At 49.6% G+C, this 19,709-nt stretch overlaps 1 protein-coding gene across 1 annotated transcript in view; it reads left to right on the forward strand.

Moving 5' to 3' along the window:
• NOC2L (NOC2 like nucleolar associated transcriptional repressor) overlaps positions 1-19,709 on the forward strand; it is a 38,889-nt gene that overhangs the window by 15,460 nt on the left and 3,720 nt on the right. The window contains exons 13-18 of the mRNA XM_065037976.1: positions 3,740-3,853; positions 4,019-4,120; positions 7,371-7,514; positions 11,065-11,178; positions 14,795-14,930; positions 19,545-19,685. Of these exons, the coding sequence (XP_064894048.1) occupies positions 3,740-3,853; positions 4,019-4,120; positions 7,371-7,514; positions 11,065-11,178; positions 14,795-14,930; positions 19,545-19,685 (751 nt within the window). The remainder of the gene's footprint in view (positions 1-3,739; positions 3,854-4,018; positions 4,121-7,370; positions 7,515-11,064; positions 11,179-14,794; positions 14,931-19,544; positions 19,686-19,709) is intronic.

Genomic DNA, 19,709 nt, shown 5'->3' on the forward strand with positions numbered 1-19,709 from the left:
CTTAGATAAGAGGAGGTGGCTTGGGAGAGAGTGTAAAGCAGGCAGGTTTTATTTTTGTGTTGTGACTCCCCTTGAATGGCCTGTGAGATCCCAGGCACCTTTTTTTTTTTCCATCACTTCAATTATTGTGTGACAGGCACCAGTTTCTGCAGCAGGGAAATTGGTGGCTCATCTGCTGGAAGGCAGGTGTAGATAAACAAGGTAGAAGTCTCCCCACAGGCAGACTTTGCATGCCAATTTACAGTTGGCTTCCCCTGTGGAGGGATGGGAGAGGAGGTTAACCCTGGTGTGCTTTGGAAGGCACAAGTTTTTCAATTTGAGTCTTGTTTTGGATGTGCAGCTTGCTTCAGAGAATGTCCCTAGGGTCTTCAAATGCAACATACACAGGAGTGGGCAGTGGATTGTGTTGGAGGAAGTTGGCTGCTATGAAGAGTGTAGCTGGAGAATTGATGATGCTGGACATTGTCATACATTTAAGTACAGATCTGAAATTAGTTTTCTACAAGACATGGACTCTCTTACGCTGGGACTTTAAATAGACTAAACTGAACCACTGCACCAACTGAAGACACATCTTTCCTTTTCCTTGTTCTCCTCCCTTCACCGCTATATTGCAGCTCTTAAATTCTGGATCACAGCCTGTTGTTTGAGTGAAATCATGCCTGACCAATCTAACAGACTTCTGCCATGAGAGGGAACATAGAAGATGGAGCCAGGCTCTCTGCATGGTGGCCCATTGCAGGACAGGGTGCAGTGGGCACAAACTGAAACACAGGAGGGTCTGTCTGAACATGAGAAAACGTTTTTTTTTAACTGAGGGTCACTGAACACTGGCCCAGGTTGCACAGGCAGGTTGTGGAGTCCCATCCTTGGAAATAACCAAAAGCAACCCAGCCATGGTGCTGGACAGCTGGCTCCAGGTGTCCCTGCTCGAGCAGGGTGGTTTGGACCAGATGACCACCAGAGCTCTCTCCCAACCTCAACCATGCTGTGAATAAAGACATTGAAGCCAGATTTTTCTCAACGGTGGTGACAAGATGAGAGGTGACATGTAGAAAGTGAAATAGAGGAGGTTCCCCTTAAGCACTGGAAAAACAAAATAAAACAACTATTTTATATGGTGAGGCTAGAATAGGTTCCCTGGATCAGTAGTGGAGTGTCTGTCCTTGGAGATACTCAAAATCTGACTGGACAGGGCCCTGAGCAACCTGTTCTAGTTGACCCTGCTACATCACTTCCAGAGGTCCCTTCCAACCGTAACTGTTTTGCGAGTGCTTTGGTGGAAAGTTGGGCAGCTTCTCTGAACTTGGCAATAACCAGACTCTGCCGGAGCAGCTTAACTAGTCCGTGTCAGCCCTTCCGTGGCTGGCGGGGCTGGGGAAGGCTGCAGGCAGGCCCAGCAAAGCGCCGTGTCCCTGCTGTGAGCTGGCCTGGGGCAGCCAGCGCTGCGGGATCAAAGCACATGCCAGGAGGTTTATGCCAGAACCTGAGGAAAAGAAATGAGGGGGTGGATGGGGCGATACAGTGGGAGCACTGTCGGTGCAGAATTGGTTCTCTGCTTTGCACTCTGGCAGTATAAACAGTATATACGAGCATCCTTCCGACTAGCCACATGGAAATCAACTGTGTGCTTGAAATTGCCAAAAATCCTTCCCCTTCCTGCCTGTGTTGCCCTGTCCCTTCCTCTGTCTGCTAGTGGTTATTACTTAAGCCAAGTGGTTGGCTTTTGACATTTTTCTGGCCCCCTAGTCCCTCATTATCGCCCTTCCACTCTGCCACAGGATTCCTAGACATCAGTCATCCTCTCCTCCAGTCTGGCCGTTAGCTGATCCATTCTGCGCAGTTTTGAGATGGGAACCACATTTTTCTCCCTTCCCACGTGTGCTGACTGGCTCCCTAGCACCTCCTGGGAGGGTTTCATTTCCCTGCTTGCCCACCAGCATCTCAGGATCCCACTGAGCCTGATGCCTTTTGCTTTAATGTGTCTGACCTCAGGGATCAATACTGCTGTTTTGGCCAAAGAAATAACCGTGCATAACGAGGTTTATAGCATCGATTCCCGAGGCTAGGGCTCTTTGTTTTCACAAGCCACCAAGCTTGTCCCTCCCTTCCAAATAACCTGGATTGACAAATAAAATGTAAAAAAATCAATAGTCGTCTCCATGCTTTTCTGGCCTGGGGGTATCCATGTGACCCAGCACCCTCCCTTTCCTCCTCAGCTCACCTCTGGCAATCATTGTGCTGCATCCCCACGTTGCTGGACTGGTTGGGGTCCAATGATGGATGTGTTGCTGCTGCACAGAGGGAATAGAAATTATTTCCTGCTCAGGAGTGCAATTTAACAGCGTTAGGGACAGGGAAAGGAACGGTAGGCTGCTTTTGAGGTGCTCAAAAGTATGGGTGGGCAGAATATTCTCATCAGCCCCCCCACAATGGTTGTCGTCAGATATGCAAATGACTACCAATTGTTGGCTGATTTTTTTTAACAAGAATGCATTGCTAGTGAACTCATCCCTTGTTTGCTACTTGTTATCCCCTGATGGGGGTCTCTGGGAACCTGCCCCTGATCAAGAGTTTTTTGCAGTTCTTATGGTCTTTCTCTTGAGATCTGCCCATGCCAGGCCGGGAAAGGGCGTTTTTATATTGCTACTCATTTTTGGAACCTTTTGCACCTTCCTGTGTCACATCTACAGAGGAGGAGCAGCACAGCGCACAGTCTTACTGGAGTATTGTACCCATTGGGGAAAAGGCTTTTCTGGTTCTTGGTTTGATTACAGTTTGTTAAGTTTTAAGGCAATAATGAGTCTTCTTAATTAAAACCAAACTTGAGATGCCACTCTGGAGAGCCAGTCATACACACATGCATAAACTTCCTCTCCGTTTTCTTTCTTCTATGTAAGCTTCGTATCTTCTGTTTCAGAAATGCTCCTCACCTATTATCATTAAACAAGCTCTGAAAAAACAGAGGAGCAAAGGTGCAGGCCTGTCTTTTGACATTCTGTACCAGTCTGCTGGGCATCCAGCTGTGCCCTGGTGCTTGTGTGTGCTCGTCGTTTTGATGAGCATAGTGCATGGTTTCCTCGCACGTTCTAGGAAGGGGACAGTTTTCCTCCATGTCCTTTGCTATAAAATGAAAAGTGTCCATGGAGAATAAAGATGCACTTATTCAAAGGCTGTCCAGTTATAATTGATAAAAGGAATACCAGTGGCAGATGTGTTAGAATAGAAACCTTGCCTGGCAAAGGGTGTTTGTGAAAAGCACCTACTGATCTGTGCTTCCTAAGACAATTATTTCAATGCAAATTAAAGAGTAATGGATTTGATGTAAGCAACATTTAGCTTTGCTGTTGAAAAGCATCTTGCCTTAAGGGACAGCTCCAAAACACACTCAAGCTTTGTAGTACGATCTTTCTGACCGTTAGAAGCGTGGGTCTGAGGAACAAACCTCCGGTTTCTTGTGCTGTTGCTTGTGTTGGTTTTGTTTTACCATGCACTTCTCTAGCATCTCTCACACTCAGGTCTCTAAAGCTGAATCCAAAGTGATTGATCTTTGCTCCCTGCCTTTTGCTAGGGTATTTAAGAAAACTGTGGGCAGTGATCAGAACAGGCAAGCAGCAGTTAGAATTTCTGCATCATCTTTTTAGCACTGCCACCAACTGTGTGATCTTACTTGAGGCATTTGGTATCTGTTTTGTTTTGTGGTGTGATCATATCTGCACTCAGTTTTTTTCTGTTGCAGATTTTCCAACAAGTGGATTTCAACAAGAGGCCGGGACGTATAAGTGCTAAGCCTATAAACTTCGCAGTGATCTTGAAGCTTTCCAATGCCAACCTGCAGGAGAAGGCCTTCCGAGTAAGTGGAACCCCAGCAGCACACAGCTTCTCTTTAAAGCGCACAGTTGCCCTAGTAGCATGTTTTGTGTTCGCGTCCCATTAAGACTGGAGATTAATTTCCCAGTCTGGGTGCTGTAGGGTTTAATTCCTCTCTGATATCTCTATTTCTGCTTCCCTTCTCCAGGATGGACTCATCGAACAGCTCTATGACCTGATGCTTGAGTATCTCCATGGCCAAGCGTACAGCATTGGATTCCCAGAGCTGGTTCTCCCCACTGTCATTCAGGTAAGGTGTCAGATGCTTCTCAATCACGCCATGAATGTGCACAGGGTGAGATAAAGTCGTTTAAGCTGACAGTGAACTGAAGATGGTCCTCACAATGTGAGGTGGGAACCGTTTACCTTAATTATAGTTTTTCTTTGCGTTTTGGGGAACTCTTGCGGAGGAACAGAGGCATCATATCTAATAAGGAGTCTGAAGGAGTGAAAGTGGCTGTGAAGTCGGCCACTCTTTTGGGAAACAAAGTGGAACGGAGGGCTGCAACAGCGCTGGAGAGATGGTTTTGTCTAGTGAATGCAGATGCGAGCTTGGCAGTTCAGTTGTCTGAACTTCTGTGTTGTCTGAGAGCGGTACCTGTGCTCTGAGCCCATACTTTTCCTTGCCTTACGGCCTCTCACATGTGCTCTCCACAAGATGGCAATCTTCCCTCCTTTCAGTGTCTCTGTCAACTGGGGCACTTTCTCCCCAGGTTCCTATGTACAAAACAGAACAGTTCCCATCTCCGTCCCCCCTCCTTGCTGCACTTATCAGCAGTGCTGCAAAGTGCTCTCCTTTGCCTCTCCTGTGGCATTCCACGGTGCAGGGTGTTCTTCATGTTTGCATACCTCATTGTCCTCAATAAAACCCTGCGTAATCCTTCCCTAGTAAGGTGATAGCTGGGTGGCTTCAGTTTTGAGTGAGCAGTGACCTCTCTGCTGTGAATAGTAAGACTGCTCGGTGCAAACATGCTGGAACTTGTTCCCTCTCGGTCCTCTCTATTTTTAACTCCTGAGTGGCAGGTGTCAAATGAGTTGGTTGTATCCTCTGTGGGGACATAATCTCTGCTTTGCTTTGTTGTCTGCCGTGAGACCCCGTGTCTGCAGACCTCGTTGCTATGATGCCTCTGCTTGACGTGGGAGCAGTGTCTCCATAGGGAATCACAGGCTGCTGGGGAGGTAAATCTTGTTTCTGCTGGATGGAAGAGGCTGGCATCTGCCAGGCGCACGGCTCTTGGCTGGTCCCTGCAGCCTGGCACAGGCCGTTCCTGGCTGGCAACGCGCTGCTTTGGCTAATGTGAGCTGACAGGCGCTCTCTGTGCGAGGAGAGCAGTTCCTGTGCTTGCTCTCGCTTCGCGTGCTTCTCACTTGTCGGCAGCGAACAAAACCCTTTCCTCTCAGCCAGCAGCTGTTGAGAGCATCGGAGCTGTCGGAGCCGATGTTCTAGCTGGAATGAAAAACGGCTGACGCTGGCACCGAGAGCCCTGTGGCTTCCAAAGACACCCTGGGACCAGCCTGTGTTTCTGCAGAGAATTAATGCTATCGGATTCCTATTTGGCTGCCACGAACCACAGCCTCGTGGCGTCTGCTGGGCTGGGGTGCTGAGGTTAGCTTCCCAAAATCTCAGAGTCTTCGGGAAAGTGTGTGGGGGGGGAGGAGGCTTTTCTCCTGGAACAGTTCCAGTTAACTGTAAAAATCCATCTGTCCTGATTCTTCCTCCCCGATGAGCTCACGCTTCTCTCGGTGCCGTGTCGCAGGGGCTGCGTTCCAGCTGGCAGGGCTTGCGTTCCTCCTCTTCTGGTCAGCGGCTTTGGGAGAAGCCGGGCTGAGCTGCCTTCCAACTGAACTTTGGAACCTCCTTGCCCGGAAGGCAGGAAGCGCCTGGGCAGATCAAAGGGAAGGAGGAAAGGAGAGCCCGGAGGGACGGAGATGGTTCAAAGGCTTTAGGAGGACCCCATGGTGGTCGATGGAAAAATAGGCTGGTGAGGAGCTCAGAGAGCAGAGACTGTGTGTCTGGATGCTTGAAGACACTGTCTCTGCCCTCCTCGAGAGCCCTGACGGGCATCACAGGGCAGAGCTGGGATGTGAAAGGGAAAAACTGGGCAGGGGTCGGTAAGGGGAAGGTTCTGCTGGGTCAGAGGCGAGAGATGCCATGATCTGTGCACGACTTGCAGATGGACCTGCAGGAGATGGACAGGAGGTTCTGGTTGGCCTTGCCAGCAGCCGCTCCTGCCACTCTCTCTGTCCCAAGTTCAGCTTTCCCTCTGCTTTTTGTGAGTGGGGGATTGGGCTTGATTTGGGTTCCGTGGACACACACGTGGCTGCTTCAGATCATTTATAGTTCCCTGCGTCGTTTACAGGAAGAGGAGCTGGGTTTTTGCTGTGGTCTCTGCTGGTAGAAACCACTGGTGTTTAAGGCTGGCAGTTCGACAGAATCAATCCCGCTAATCACAGAGCTGCTTAGCTGGGAACCGACATGAGATGTTAATTATACATACATACACATGTTCTGATTGCTTTTATTCTGGAAAGGTATGGCTGTTGTATTTGGCAGAGTGGAAAAAGGCATATACACACTCCCTTGCTCTCTTCTATCTTCTTGGTTGTTCCCTTACCCTTAACACAGGACTGAGATCTCATTACATTTTGTTAATATCTGTGGCAGATAGTGGTGGGACTGTGAGGGATTGCAGGGGTAGGAGAGAGGAGGGGGAAGCAGAAATGAAGCATATGGCCGCGAGAGCGAACACAGCACCAAACTGCACAGATAGAGCCCGAGATTTTGCAGGGTTTCTGGTGACACTTCTGCAACGAAAGAAAAATGATAATGTATGTGGCAGCGGATGAAATGGATCTGGGGCTGCAGCTGTGGGGATCAAGTGAGATAAATCGAATGACAAATGCGTGTCTCAGTGGAGATAAATATGCAACACCTATAAAAAATAAATATTTTAGACAGGGGGGGTGAGGGTAGGACAGGCTTCACCAGCAGAATAATAGTTCTGTTGATGGTTCCTTTGTACTTGTTTGATGGACTGTTTGCTTTGTGGAAAGGGGGAAAGGTTCATTGTAACTCCCATTTTTCTGAGTTGGATGTGTGATGGCAGGTGGGTGTACGCTGGGGATAAAGGGACAAGAGAAGCCCCTGCTGCTCCGTAGTGGGGGACATTCTCCATGTCTGTAGCAGATCCTGCAGCAATATACCCATCGGGAGAGCAGTGTCCAGACAGAGAGGGGCTCGGTGTGACCGTCACCTCTTGATTAACACTTAATACCCACCAACTTGGCATGTGAGATCGAGCCAATATGTAATCTTGAAAGGTGACGGGACCCCCAGGGCTGAATACAGGTAATACACTGGAGTACGGTATGAATTGAAGGGAAACGGTGCCCAGTACTGGCTGTCACTGGGGGTGGCAAATGTTTTTTTTTGCTGATGGGATCTGTTTGTGGAAACTATTACATTGCTTTCATTCTTCCTCCTCTTTTCCTCCTCCCAGCTAAAATCTTTCCTGAAGGAATGCAAGATTGCCAACTACTGCAAGCCTATCCGGCAGCTCCTGGAGAAACTGCAGGAAAATTCTGCCTACGTTGCCAGCAGGCGTCAGAAAGCGGCCTTCGGCGTGGCCAGCAGGGAGTCTGTGGTGAGTCTGCTGCTTCCATTTGGGCTTCCTGGAAAGACAGACAGACTCCGGCTGCTGGGGTTGAGCGGGTGGCAGAGGGAGGAGGGACAAGGAGACCATGGAAACGGGAGCGCGTGGGGTGGGACAGATGTTCACAAACAACTGGACTCGGCAGGGCTCTGGTGCTAGAGCCGGCAAGACTGCAGCCAAGAGCCTCGTGGAGAAAACAGTCTGTAAATGGCATCCTTCTATTATTTATGACACCCACGTGCATGGAAGTGCCTTGCTTTGCTGGGGCATCTCCGTTGCTGAGAAGTTTCTTTGTTTTCATCATCATTCCTATGTGTAGGTGCCAGTTCGTGCCTAAAGTCATAGAGGGAATTCTGCTGCCTCTGTAAGTGTGGTGTTTGCACCATTTGAGGGGATAGAGCAACGGTGTGAAGTGCTGCTCGGGGAGGATGCCTGTGCAACCTGTGCTTTTGCACTGTGTTGTCCTATGGGAGAAGGGAGCCTTTCTCTTCCTTTAGTTCATATGGTATCTAATGGGGAGCAGAGGAAACAGCCCACTCGGTGCTTCTGCAGGGTGGAAGATCTGCAGTGGCTTGTCTTTTGTCTGCGGAGGACAGGTTGTGTGCCCAGGGATGCCTGTGTTTTCCCCCTGCTCCTTTGCAAGCAGATGGTGTAGATTCCCAAGAAGGGCCAGAACTCCCACAGAGACTGGGCTTCCCGGAATGATTTGGAGTGTCCCTCAAAGTCTGGGTTGAGTTTGCCAGGCTGTCTCTGAGACACGTGGGGCATTGGCACTTCTTGTGAGCAAACACCGCCAGAACAGGGAAGGGGAGGGGAAGTATTTGGGTGTCCCCCTTGCCAGCAAGAGCAATTGAAAGCAAATGCTCGCTGGTATGCACATCCATGCATTTTTGCCTCCACTGTAGGGAGCAGAGCCCAGATTCTGAGCTAATTCTTCCACACAACATGCCGAAATGCAGCTTTCATGGGGGGAATGACAGAGAAATAGGTTTAAACGAGGGGAATAAAGATTGTGAATGTGATTGGGTCTGCTCTGCTGAGTAGTCGGCATGCTTTAGAGAACTGCATTTTACCTAAGGGTCTGTATTCTATAATTTTAAAAGAGAAACAGCCTGGGAATTGAACTTAGTGCTGCAGAGGGTGTGTGGTGGTACAACGTTTAACTTAATGTGGAAGAATTGTGGGGATCATCCTCCTTGCATTCCAGGAGCTGCGGTATGGAGGGTTAGGCACACCAGATGTGTTCAGCCTGACTCCTTCCACATTATTTTAAGATTGAGAACTTAACTCTTATTTTTTATGGTGAGAAGCAGGTTAACATTTGAGAGTCAGTGCTTTTCTGAGAGTATAATGCTAACAGGTTACTATGCTAATTAAGGTTTTTGTGGGGAGAGCCAAAAAAAGTGGTGCCTGCAGCTGAAGTTGAATCCTGATGCATAATGTGCGGCTCTGATTTTAGGTTTATCTGCACTGTTGTGGTCCCTGGATTGGCATAGGAAAACGCATGGAAGGAAAAGAGGGCACCAGGACCCGCAGCACAGTGATGCAAAAGTAATAATAGGAGAATTGCGAATGGTTAAATGGGTGTGAAGGCATCCCCTCTCAAAATTCCTGTTGAGGTGTTCTGACTAGAAAGATGGGAGTGTTCAAACTGTCCTTTTTTATCTGTGGATTCCAGCACACTTTAAACCAAAAAGAGCTGTATCGGTCAGAACAAATAGACTTTTACCCTCTGTAAGAAGAGTCTTCCTCAGAAGCTGCCCATACCAAGCAGCATCAAGAAATGGCCTGATTGCAGCTGGCAGCCTGATAGGAGCCTGATTTATAGATGGGGTGACTTTGCAGTCCTCGGGAATGACTCCTCTCGCCGTAGCGGTGGGTCGGATCGACAGTAAAGCTGTTCTGTCTGCTGGCTGGCGTCTGCGCTGGCGAGTGCTGCTGGAGCCGGCGGTACATCAGCCGTCCTTTCCGTCCGATGAGACCCGAGAGCGGCTGCAGGCTCCAGACCCGGGGCCGTGTTACGAACAGTCCCGTGGGGCTTGTGAGCCTGGGACCCGCGGTTACCAGAAAAAGGGGCTGTTTGGCTTGACGCAGTATTGATAGCGCCTGCTGAAGGATGCGTAAATAGATTCCATGCCATTAGAGCGCAGGTGACACAAGCTGGTCGCCGTTTAATTGCCGAAGTTCAGCTCCCGGTGCCAGCTGCAGAAACCACAGATCATCTCCACTTAGTGATGGGTTTCGCTTCACAATATACACCAAGTACTTGCTTGGCTGTGTAGGCTGGGAGCTCTGCACTGCTGTCCATTGCAGAGACTTGCTCTGTTTGTTTTCTTGCTCATGTGCTGCTCTTTAAACAAACTTCTCGCGCCTTGGCTCGCGGGCTGCAGCCAGCACACCGCAGCTCCCCGGTTTTGGGGCTCTGCAGTTGATTTGGGGTCTGTTGAAGGACATTTGAGCTGTTGCTGTGTTTTCTGCTGTGAAGATGGTCTGGCCTTTTGTTCCCACCCTGAAGCAGGAGCGTTGTGCACACACAGCTGCCATGCAAAACTCTGGATTTGTTGTCAGGATACTCTTTTTGGATCTTTATTAACCTTTGGGCGTATCTATATGAACCTTTGCTTGGTTTGCTCGTCCCCTTCTTCCTTCTGTCTTTCTGCTTACCTTAGATTGACTTTATTGTGGGGTAATGCAAAGCCTCTGGGCATTGTGGTAATTCAGTAATCAGGTACAGTTCTGTGTGGGTTTTAAGTTAAAGGCACGTTGGCGGGTTAAGAAGAATGTATTTTAATACGACACACCGCCACCCCCCTTTCAGAACTAACATGCCAAATAACTGAAGCGTAAAAGAACTTTAAGCATCAAATTTGCTTCCCACCATTTCCGGTGGTTATATCTCCTTATTCTCCCCGCTTGGACAGTGGAAACAGGCTCGGCGCTTCTTTATGCTCTGCTCTCTCGAGATTGGATGAGTCCCAGACCCGCAGGGGAACGTTTGTTTCAAAAATAAACACTTGGCTGTAGAACAGCGGGAATCAGGCCTCTTCTGGAAAGGAAAAATAGGAATCTGGAACCCACAATTCAGGCCACCATGCTGAGAAAATGTGGTGATCTCCCATAAGCTAAACCATCTTATGCCCCACCATATAGTGCTCCTTTATGAGGACCTTATGCTGCTCTTGGTTGCCGTTGGTATCCTGTGCTTTGGTGTTGCATGACCAAGCTGTCGCATTGGTCAACCTGCCCGTTTTATCTTTTTGCATTTCTTTGATCTTGTGGTGCCCAGGCATTGCTTTACCTAAGGAGAGTTGTCAGTCACACTGCTGCTGACTCAATAGTCGCTTAAGCGATTGTGCCTGAATTCACACCTAGTCCTGCTGATATTCTTAGTCATGGGTGCCGATTTCCTACCCAGAAGCTGGAAAAAAGGTGGTTTGGGAAAGGGTCTCAACCTCTGCTTCTGACTCCCTGCATTTGCCAAAGTTGTATTGGAAAACTGCTTTGAAAACACTTCTTAAATTTGCACCCCCTCTCTCCGCAGGAACAATGGGAGAAGCAAGTCAAAGAGGAGGGGACACCTCTGAGCAAGTATTATACTCAGTGGAAGAAGCTAAGAGAGAAGGAGATACAGCTGGAAATCAGCGGCAAAGAAAGAGTAAGAACGAAATACTTCACTTACTGGTGGCTCATCAAAACCAGCTCTGCTGGTGTGAGCTGGAATGGGCTTGAGCTGTGTGAGTGCATTGGCTGGATGTTCTTGGATAGAAGACGAGTGTGGCTGGACGGCAGCCTCGCCAGTGTCCTCAGACCTGTCGTACTGGGATCCCGAGGAGCAACATCTGTGTCCTCTGCTCATAGCCTGTTCGTTTGCCCAGGTTAGCAGAGGACAGGTTGAAGTTTAGCCTGTACATACAGTTCCATTTCTGTGTGTTCATGTCCACATTCATGGGCCTTCTCACATTTTTTGGGGCACTTTACATAGTTTCTTGCAAATTTTGTTGCTTTCTCAATAGTAAAGGGTTGAGCTCACATAGGCCTCTAGCTTCTTTTCCAGCTCTGCAGAACGTGACTGGATTGCCACGCTAAAACCGAACTTTGCAAGACAGCAGGGCGGGGAAGATGCCTCTCTTCTTAGCAAAGGGAATATCAGAGATGTGTTCTGGTTTGCAATTTCATATTTCACCCTTGTGGGGGTGGCTGGTTGTGATGTGGGACTTACATGAGGAGTCTGAAGGAAAGCTGTCTCGATGCTAATGCAATGAAAGTGGCTGAGCCAGGCACTTGGCCAGGGAGCAGGAAATAGATATAATTGGTGTCTCCAGTGTGGGGAGGGGAACAATTAAAATAATCGATGGGACATGAGGATGCTTGGCTCGGAGCCAAGTCCTGGAGCATGGTGTAGAAGACCTGGGACATCCTAGAAATGCACAGCATCGTATGCCAGCCCAAGATAAGGACAGGAGGCTGAAATTCCCCGGGGCAGCCGTGCAGGTGGAACAAAAAGCATGCTTGTTTTCTGTGCAAACCCAGCAGGAGAATGTGGCCTTTGCAGAAAGGGAATTTGGGAAATTTCCATTGCAGGAGGAAATTCTATTACGAAACAGCAAGAAGTGATGACTGTGAGTGGGGCTAATGTCGTGCCCAAACTGGCCCTGCTGATGTGAGCTGACACTTCCCTGGGACAGAAGCAGCTGTCATGAGAGGAGATCAGTGTCAGTGCAGACAAGTCCCGGTCTCATATTAAAAGGAGGAGGAAAGCTGGAGCTCCTCAGGGTGTCCAGGGTGAGCTGAGGTGGAGAAGAGCAACCCTTGAGCATTATTGCTTTCCTACAGCAAGGCTCGAGAGGGTGACTGAAACCAGGGCAAGTCTGAAGGGCAGTGGCAGGGACTTGTGTTCTCTTGGAGAAAGTGAGCTGAACAGATAAACTGGAGAGAGAGGCAGATTTGGAGTGAGCTTTCCGAAAGGCCTGTGGCTGCCTGACATCTTTGCGTGGTGAATGGGGCTGTTGTCTCTCTCGGTGGGGACCGCGAGCTTAATGATGCGGCATTGTGAGCCCCAGCAGGAGAGCGAACACCATGAGGCCCATTAGGGCTGGGAAAATCCATGTCCCATTAGCAGCCATTGGGGGGAAAAAAATATCAGAAGAAAAATCAGCCTGGTTCTCTGCTATGAGCTGCAGACTGCCTTATATAACAATGCTGACCCCATCCGCCCATTCCATTTGCTTTTCCCAATGGTTTTTAATGGGATGTAGACTAATCGGCTTCGTGAGACTCAGTAGATAGTAACCCTCTAGTTGGGGATTAAAAGGCTGGCCCCCAAATTACCTAATTACTGCTGCTGTGTGATGAACATGGGCTGTATCTGAGCTGTGGCTCAACTACAAGTCTCATTCCTTTGCCTCGCAATCACTCCGCAACTCTTGGGTTTTCTGGTGCCTTTATTTTGAGGTGCTGTCTCGAAGACACTCCTGTGGAGTCTCAGAAAGCTGGAGGTAGCACAGCTCAGCGTCATTCCAACTCCAGGTCGTTTTTCATATGCTCAGGTTGAGTTCAGCCAGTACTGATGTCACCCAAAACCGTTAGAAGCATGGCTGCCGAGATATTTTAGCTTCTGAGACCATTGTGTTTTATTTCTGGAGCCTCTCATTGAACAAGTATTTCTGGAGCATCTCCCTCCAGAAAGTTATATGCCAGAACAGGAGTGAGAAGTGAAGTGAAGTGAAGTGTGAGCCTGTGTTGTCCACCAGAGCTGGTAAGGGCTTAGGAAAACGTTTTCAGCCCAGCAGCTCCCCTGCCCCAGCTTGCTGGAGCAGAACCACCCTCGGAAGGGGGATTGTCACAGGGTGTCATTAGGGCAGCCCTTTGGTAGTGACTCCGGATTGCTGCTCTTGCTGCGTTTTGCTTCCCAAATCTGCTCTCTGTCACACAGCGACTGCTGTTTGGAAAGCTGGGCGTGTGCTGCTTTCTTCACACGTCCTCCCAGCACCGAGACAGCCCAGCCGGTCTCCGCAGGGCCGGTGGAAGGAGAGTCATCTCGGAGTGGGAAAGAGCAGCTAGAAGGATGACTTAAAATTAGGACCCTGCAAATGGTGGTTGGTGATTTGCTCCCCTCTCTCCTTCTCTGGCCAGCTTCTGACTTTCCATCCTGGTGTTACAGGTTATTGCTCATAAGTGCTCAGCGCCCAGAATCAATATTGCCCAGCTGGGGACCATAACCACGAAACAGGCTGGGAGAAATTGCTGGAATTGGCTGCAGGAGCAAATGCGTATCTCTGTGTCTCTCGTCGTCTTTCCCCCCCTCCCGTCCCTGTTCTCTCGCTCTTTCTCTCTCTCTCTGCTGAGAGCTGCCTTTCTATAGACTGTGTTTGCTGCTCTTCCCGCTGGGGGAAGCACACGGGGGGGTTGAAGTGGATGTGGTCAGAGCGGAGTGTGCCGAGGTGTGGTCTGACGGGTGGGAGAGAGCAAATGACTTATTACTCGCAGGGCGAATGTTTCCAAGCAAGCTAATGCGTGCTAATGCATGAGTGCTTCCCAGGAGGTGTGCAGCCGCGCACGGGCAGCGGGCAGCTGATGTTCAGAGAGCACTTGGGATTTAATTTGCATTCTGATTGTCTTTGCCCTGGCTGGCCTGAGCCCTTGCAAGTAAATCCTCCCCATAATCCCCCTCCGGAGAGGTGTAAAGAGCAGCGAGCTGGTGTCAATGGCAAGTACTTAATGGCATTGATATTGGCTGTCCGCAGGAGCAGGGCTCTTGGCCCATTGATCTCCATAAGGGCCAGCAAGCAGGGGAACTGTGATGCAGACAGACCTTAAGCACCTTCAGCGCCTTGCTATTTAATGGCGCTGAAATCTGCAGCCCCAAAGACAGTGAGAGCTGTGACAGCTTTTGGCATCGGTGGAAAACTGGTGCTCCAGAGGTGAGCAGCACAGCCTGGCGTCACCGTGCTCGGCTGCCCGAGCTCACACGGCTTTCAGTCCAGAGCTGTCATGCGTGTCTTGCATTTTTATCCATGCGATGGTACCAGCAGTAGACGGCCCATTAGCAAAAGTAGTTTATTAGGTAAAGATCAATAGAGCAGTGGTGCTTTGCATGTATCATTCACCTTTGTAAGTGCCTCACAAATCTGTTGCTCCCCTGGCTGGCAGCAGGCAGACCCAGCTGCTCTTGGCAGTGTGGCAAAAGCCAAGTTCCTGTGTTTAAGCTCAGCATTTTCTGTTTAAAAGTACAAATTAAGGTTTTCCTTACTGTTGGTTTTGGTTTTTTCCAGCTTGAAGACTTGAACTTCCCAGAAATAAAGCGCAAGAAGCAAGATGAGCGCAAGGAGGAAGATAAGAAGGAATTCAAAGACCTCTTTGACCTGGACAGTGACTCTGATGAGGAGAACGTTGGATTCTCTGTAAAAGGTACGGGGCTGGGCATATATTCTTGTCCAGAATTCTGTATGATGTGGGTCAATACAGCCCTGCCCTAAGGGCCATCCGTGCTGGCCATTTTTGGTTCAAATTATACACTATCAGTGAGAAAGAGCACAGGATGATTGTACCTTTTGGAGGCTTTCTAATGTGACAGGCGGAACGTGGTTGGGAGGCTTTTATCTTTCCCTCCCTCTCCTACTGTGTCAGCCCAGCTCATTTTAAAGCCTTAGTCCTGCATTAGTTTTCAGTACATGACCCACTCTCTCCTCCCCTTAGCACCGTTCTTTTGTCACAGACACTGACCTCATCATCTTCCAGAACAAGGATCTTTGATGGAAGAATGTTTATCCTCTCTTTGCATGCACTTCTGATTTATTTATTTCATAGTGACTGATGTTGCAAGTATTCTAGAGAAGCCAAGGAAATCTAGAGCCTCTAGAGAGGAGGGAGTGATGTCACTCTCTGGCTGTGACCACGAGAGGGCCACAGTCGGTTGTGGAACCTGCTGGAGAAGTTCACCACATAGTTTGAGGGAAAACTTAGATGTTCTTTTTGTAATATTTGTTCTTTTTGGAATATTTGGGATGTCATGGTGCAGTGTCATTTATATAGGAGGGCGGCTTGCGGGGATGCAGGGTTTTCTTGTTTGGAGATTTAATCTACAGATAAAAGCCTAGTCTGTTGTGCACATTGTAAGGCGTGAGGATAAATCTTGAGCATTGTTTCCCTCGCATATATTGTGAAGAGAGTGCAAATGAGGACTGAGGTCTCTCCCTGCTGTTTGTCCCACAGCTGCGGTATGGAGTCACTGCGTGTCAGCGATGCTCTTGCCTTCCAGCATTCCCAGCTCAGCTGTAGCCTTTGTTCATAGCAGGGTGTTTTCTGGAGGGAGGGAACATGCCCTGAGGACACCTTCCATCTCGAGGAGCAACCGTGCTCAGCCCCAGCGCTCAGCTCCAGCGCGGATCTGGAGACGCTGGGTGGGCACAGCGGGGTGAAGTCCCCTGGGGCAGTGGTGTGACCCGCGCAGGGACGGGGGGGCTGGGCAAAGCGTCTGTGTCTTGGGAGACGCACACAATGAGCTCTTGTTCTTACTCGGTGTGGTTCGTTCCCAGCCGTGCCGCGCATTCAGTAACTGTCAGATGGGAGTCAGAGCAGCCAGCGCTTCTATGTGCTGCGGTTCCCTGCTTTTGTGGCCATTGTTCTACCCGGTGGCCAGATGCGAGGGAATTTGGGAGGCCCCGCGGCTGCTGTGGCCCGTGTGCTCACCTTACCTGTGAGGTTTGAGGGCGTAACAATCTCCTCTCAATATATAAGGCAAAAGGAGACTCTGGGACAATTGAAGCAATTCATTTCACCTTGAATCAGCCTCAGACTATTTCCAAGAGAGAGATGTTGAGCAGCTAATGGCAGAAATCTAGGCAAGAAGATAAGACTGCCCTGGATGGACATTCTAGGAGAGGAAAGCAAGAAATACAGCTGGAAAACAAGAAATATAGCTGAGAATGCACAGCAATGCTGGTCTTCTTGCAAAGTGACAGGGAGAGACCTGATCACGAACACGTTGGTGCTGTGGAGGTACCTGTGACACCGACCAGAGCTGATCCCCCAAAACTGTCCAGAGTTCTTGCTGGAAAGAGCTGATTCCAGAGTCCTGAGGTCCCTGCAAAGAACAGGGTGGAAAGGAAGGGATTCCCTGCCAGAAAAGCCCTAGCTAGATAATTGCAGTTGTCTGTGGCTGTAACTCATCCTCTTAGGCAAGCCCAAGGTTAAATCTTTTCCTTGGTCTGGAAAACTCTCTTCCCCCTGATGATTACTGCATAGAAGTCTGGATGTTTGAACGTGCTGCTGGTGCAGCATCCTTGTGGCTTTCTGGTGGGATGTTGGCTATGAGAATGGCTCCCATCCCTCACCAACCACAGCACTTGGCTTGGCAGGATCTTTCCCGTGTTGACAGGACATTCTTCTTGCAATTAGTTGTTGTTTTGGCCTGTCAGGTCCCAGACCAAACTCAAGAGAGTGGAAAATTGCCTGCTAAACGCCAGGAAATCATCAGTTTTCTGTTATGTAGCTTCTGCTCGAAGTCCCCCTCACCTTTTCTTTTGATTTAAATTGAGTATTGTATCAGTGAAACGTTGATTTCAGTTTATGCTGTCCCTCATCTCTGGAAGCAGGTAGATCTGGAGAGTTCTTGGCTTAACCATTGCTGGCCAAAACACCTTACTCGTTAATTAACTTCTGCCTCAAAAGACTTGTATTTCTCAGGGCCGAGGAGGCTTCTGAAGAGCTGGATAAAGCTATTTGTTTTCCTTCAAACCTACTGCCCACAGAACTCACCAATCCACCTCTTGTGCGAGCTACAGCCATCAGCCTGCCTTAATGGACCGTGTAGGATCCGGGCATAAACCTAAGCCTATCTCTTAGGCCTGTCTGCTTCTGAATCCTAACCCCGGTTTTGCGTTAGACCAGAGATGAAAGGCTGATAGCAGGACATTCGCTCCCCTTGGCCCAGACCTTCCTAGTGCTGCAGGTCCCGCACAAGTTAAACTCTCTGATCCTTCCTCACCTTACCCTGAGCCTTAGCAGCCTCACAGCAGCCAAAACCATGATAAGCCGTTTGTCTTTGAGAGCAGCAGCCTTTTCCCTGGCTCCATAAGCTTCGCAGGTCTCCAGTCTCTTCTTTCCCCATCCCAACCCTGACTCCCACCCTATGAATCATCATTCTCGCTTCTCAGGCCTTGCAAATCCAGCAATAAGTGAATGAATCTCTTCTGAATCCTAGCAAGACTAGCAGTAACTAGCAGTATTTCTGTGTCTGGTGTCAGGTTTATAGGGTTTCTTTGTGGTTTGAGCCCCCCGCTCCCTCAGTACCAGCACTTCTGTTGATTTTAAGGCTTCCTGAAAGAACAAAGAGGGTGGTGGACACTTCTTTGGGATTCGGTCAGTGAGTTCAACACAGCTTCTCCCAGTCCTGCTTTGTGCTGCTCTGGCCGTTCATTTCAACAGTGTTGTGCGCCCCCCAGCATCTCCCCAAAGGGACAAGGAAGGTGATGGAGGCAAATGGTTCCGTCATATTGAGACAAACCACCCTCTGGAATGGGGACGGCATTTGGCAGGCAGGACACACTCCCTCGCTTGGGTCTCTGTGAGGTCTATAGAGGGGAGAGAAACAAGTTTTCCCATTTCAGGAACCCTCGAGGAGGTGAGAGTGCGAAGAACCGGGGAGGAAAGAGGGTGGATTTGATCAGTCTTGTGTCACTGGTGGGGATGGGCAGGTTCCTGCGTTCCTCTCATTTACCAGCTGACAGATCTCCGGGAGGAAAAGCGGCTGCTCCGGGAAATTATTAATGGCTTAGGAAGAGGCGCTGGGCTGCCTCGTCATGAGGCAATTAACGGCGAGAAGGGAGCGCGGCTGCCGCGTCTCTCCGGGCCCGGCCGTAATGAGTGATCTGTCCGCATTAGGTGTTGCTGTGCCTCTAATGAACTTGAACAGGTTTCTTCATTTATCCCTGGCGTAATTATATTACATCAATTTAATGCCAGACCGGTGGGGGCCGGGGGTGTGGAAGGGGAGGTCAGACATTCTCATTTCCTAGCAGAATAATCCCGACCCCTTCTCAGCGGCAGAATTGCTGCTGCGGGGCTGCGAGCTGGAGGATCCGCGGGCAGTGGGAGGAGGAGGAGGAGGGTTAACCGGAGCACCCCGAGCTCTGTCTTCTGGAGTCTTGCTGACACGGTACATTCCTCTTGGGCCGCTGCCTGTGTCGTAGCGCACAGGAGTGACCCCAGGGCTCCAATTCGCGTTCTGCCATTGCGGTGCCTGGTGACTCACGCTGTCTGGAGCAACCAGTCAACTCAACATGAGTAAAAGTCCATTTCCAGCGGCTGAGGCGGTGATTTCCCCAGAGCCCAAGCACCCGGAGGCTCTTCATATTCCCCCCCGGCTCCCTGGGACCATCCTCAGAGGGCATTTGCAGCACTTTCTGCTCCTAGACCTTTCTTTTGTGACAACAGAGGGAATAAAGCTAAGAGAGGTCTACAAGGATGCCCTGAACCAGAGAGTCTACCCCTGTCTTCAGTTACACGACCACGGAGGGGTGGAGGTGGATGCAGCATTTCTCAGTGCAAATAGCCGTTCTGTGGTCTCAGCTTTGTGATTTATTCCTTCTCCTTTCTCACGCCTGTTCAGCAGACGCGTTTCTTCTCATCGCGCTGTTCTGTCTGTCCGCCTCTCTGAGCAGGGCAGGCAGCTTCATGACGGATGTTTGGGTGCTGGTGGTTGCTCCGTAAATACCGGGTAGCAGCAAATCCTGGGCTTTGGCAGTAAAACCCTGCTGTGGGCTTCCGAGGTGATTTGTCTGACTGTGTCCTGGCATTCCAGGTGCTTCTGAAATGAAACACATCCTTCTGCGCAAAGGGATGTGGTTTTTGGAGAACAAAAAGCAAATTTCCCATTTAGTATGTGTGTGACTGTACTCCTGAGGGTGGGTGTAGCGATGGTGGTACTTTGCCCTGTTATGTGTATATAAATAGATGTATATACTGCCTGCAGATGTGTGCTGCTCTTTATTGTTTCCATTCACATAGTAAAAACACTTGCAGGTAAAGCCAAAGCCAAGCGGGCATCAGACGACAGCTCAGAAGCAAGCAGCGAGGACTACGGCGAGGATGAGGATGAAGAAGAAGGACAGTACGAAATCGAGGAGGATGAGGAAGAATTGGAAGAAGACGGTGACTCCGATGGTGAGTTATTGCCAGCTCTGGGAA

Source organism: Columba livia, chromosome 21 (assembly GCF_036013475.1).
Source record: "Columba livia isolate bColLiv1 breed racing homer chromosome 21, bColLiv1.pat.W.v2, whole genome shotgun sequence".
NCBI lineage: Eukaryota > Metazoa > Chordata > Aves > Columbiformes > Columbidae > Columba > Columba livia.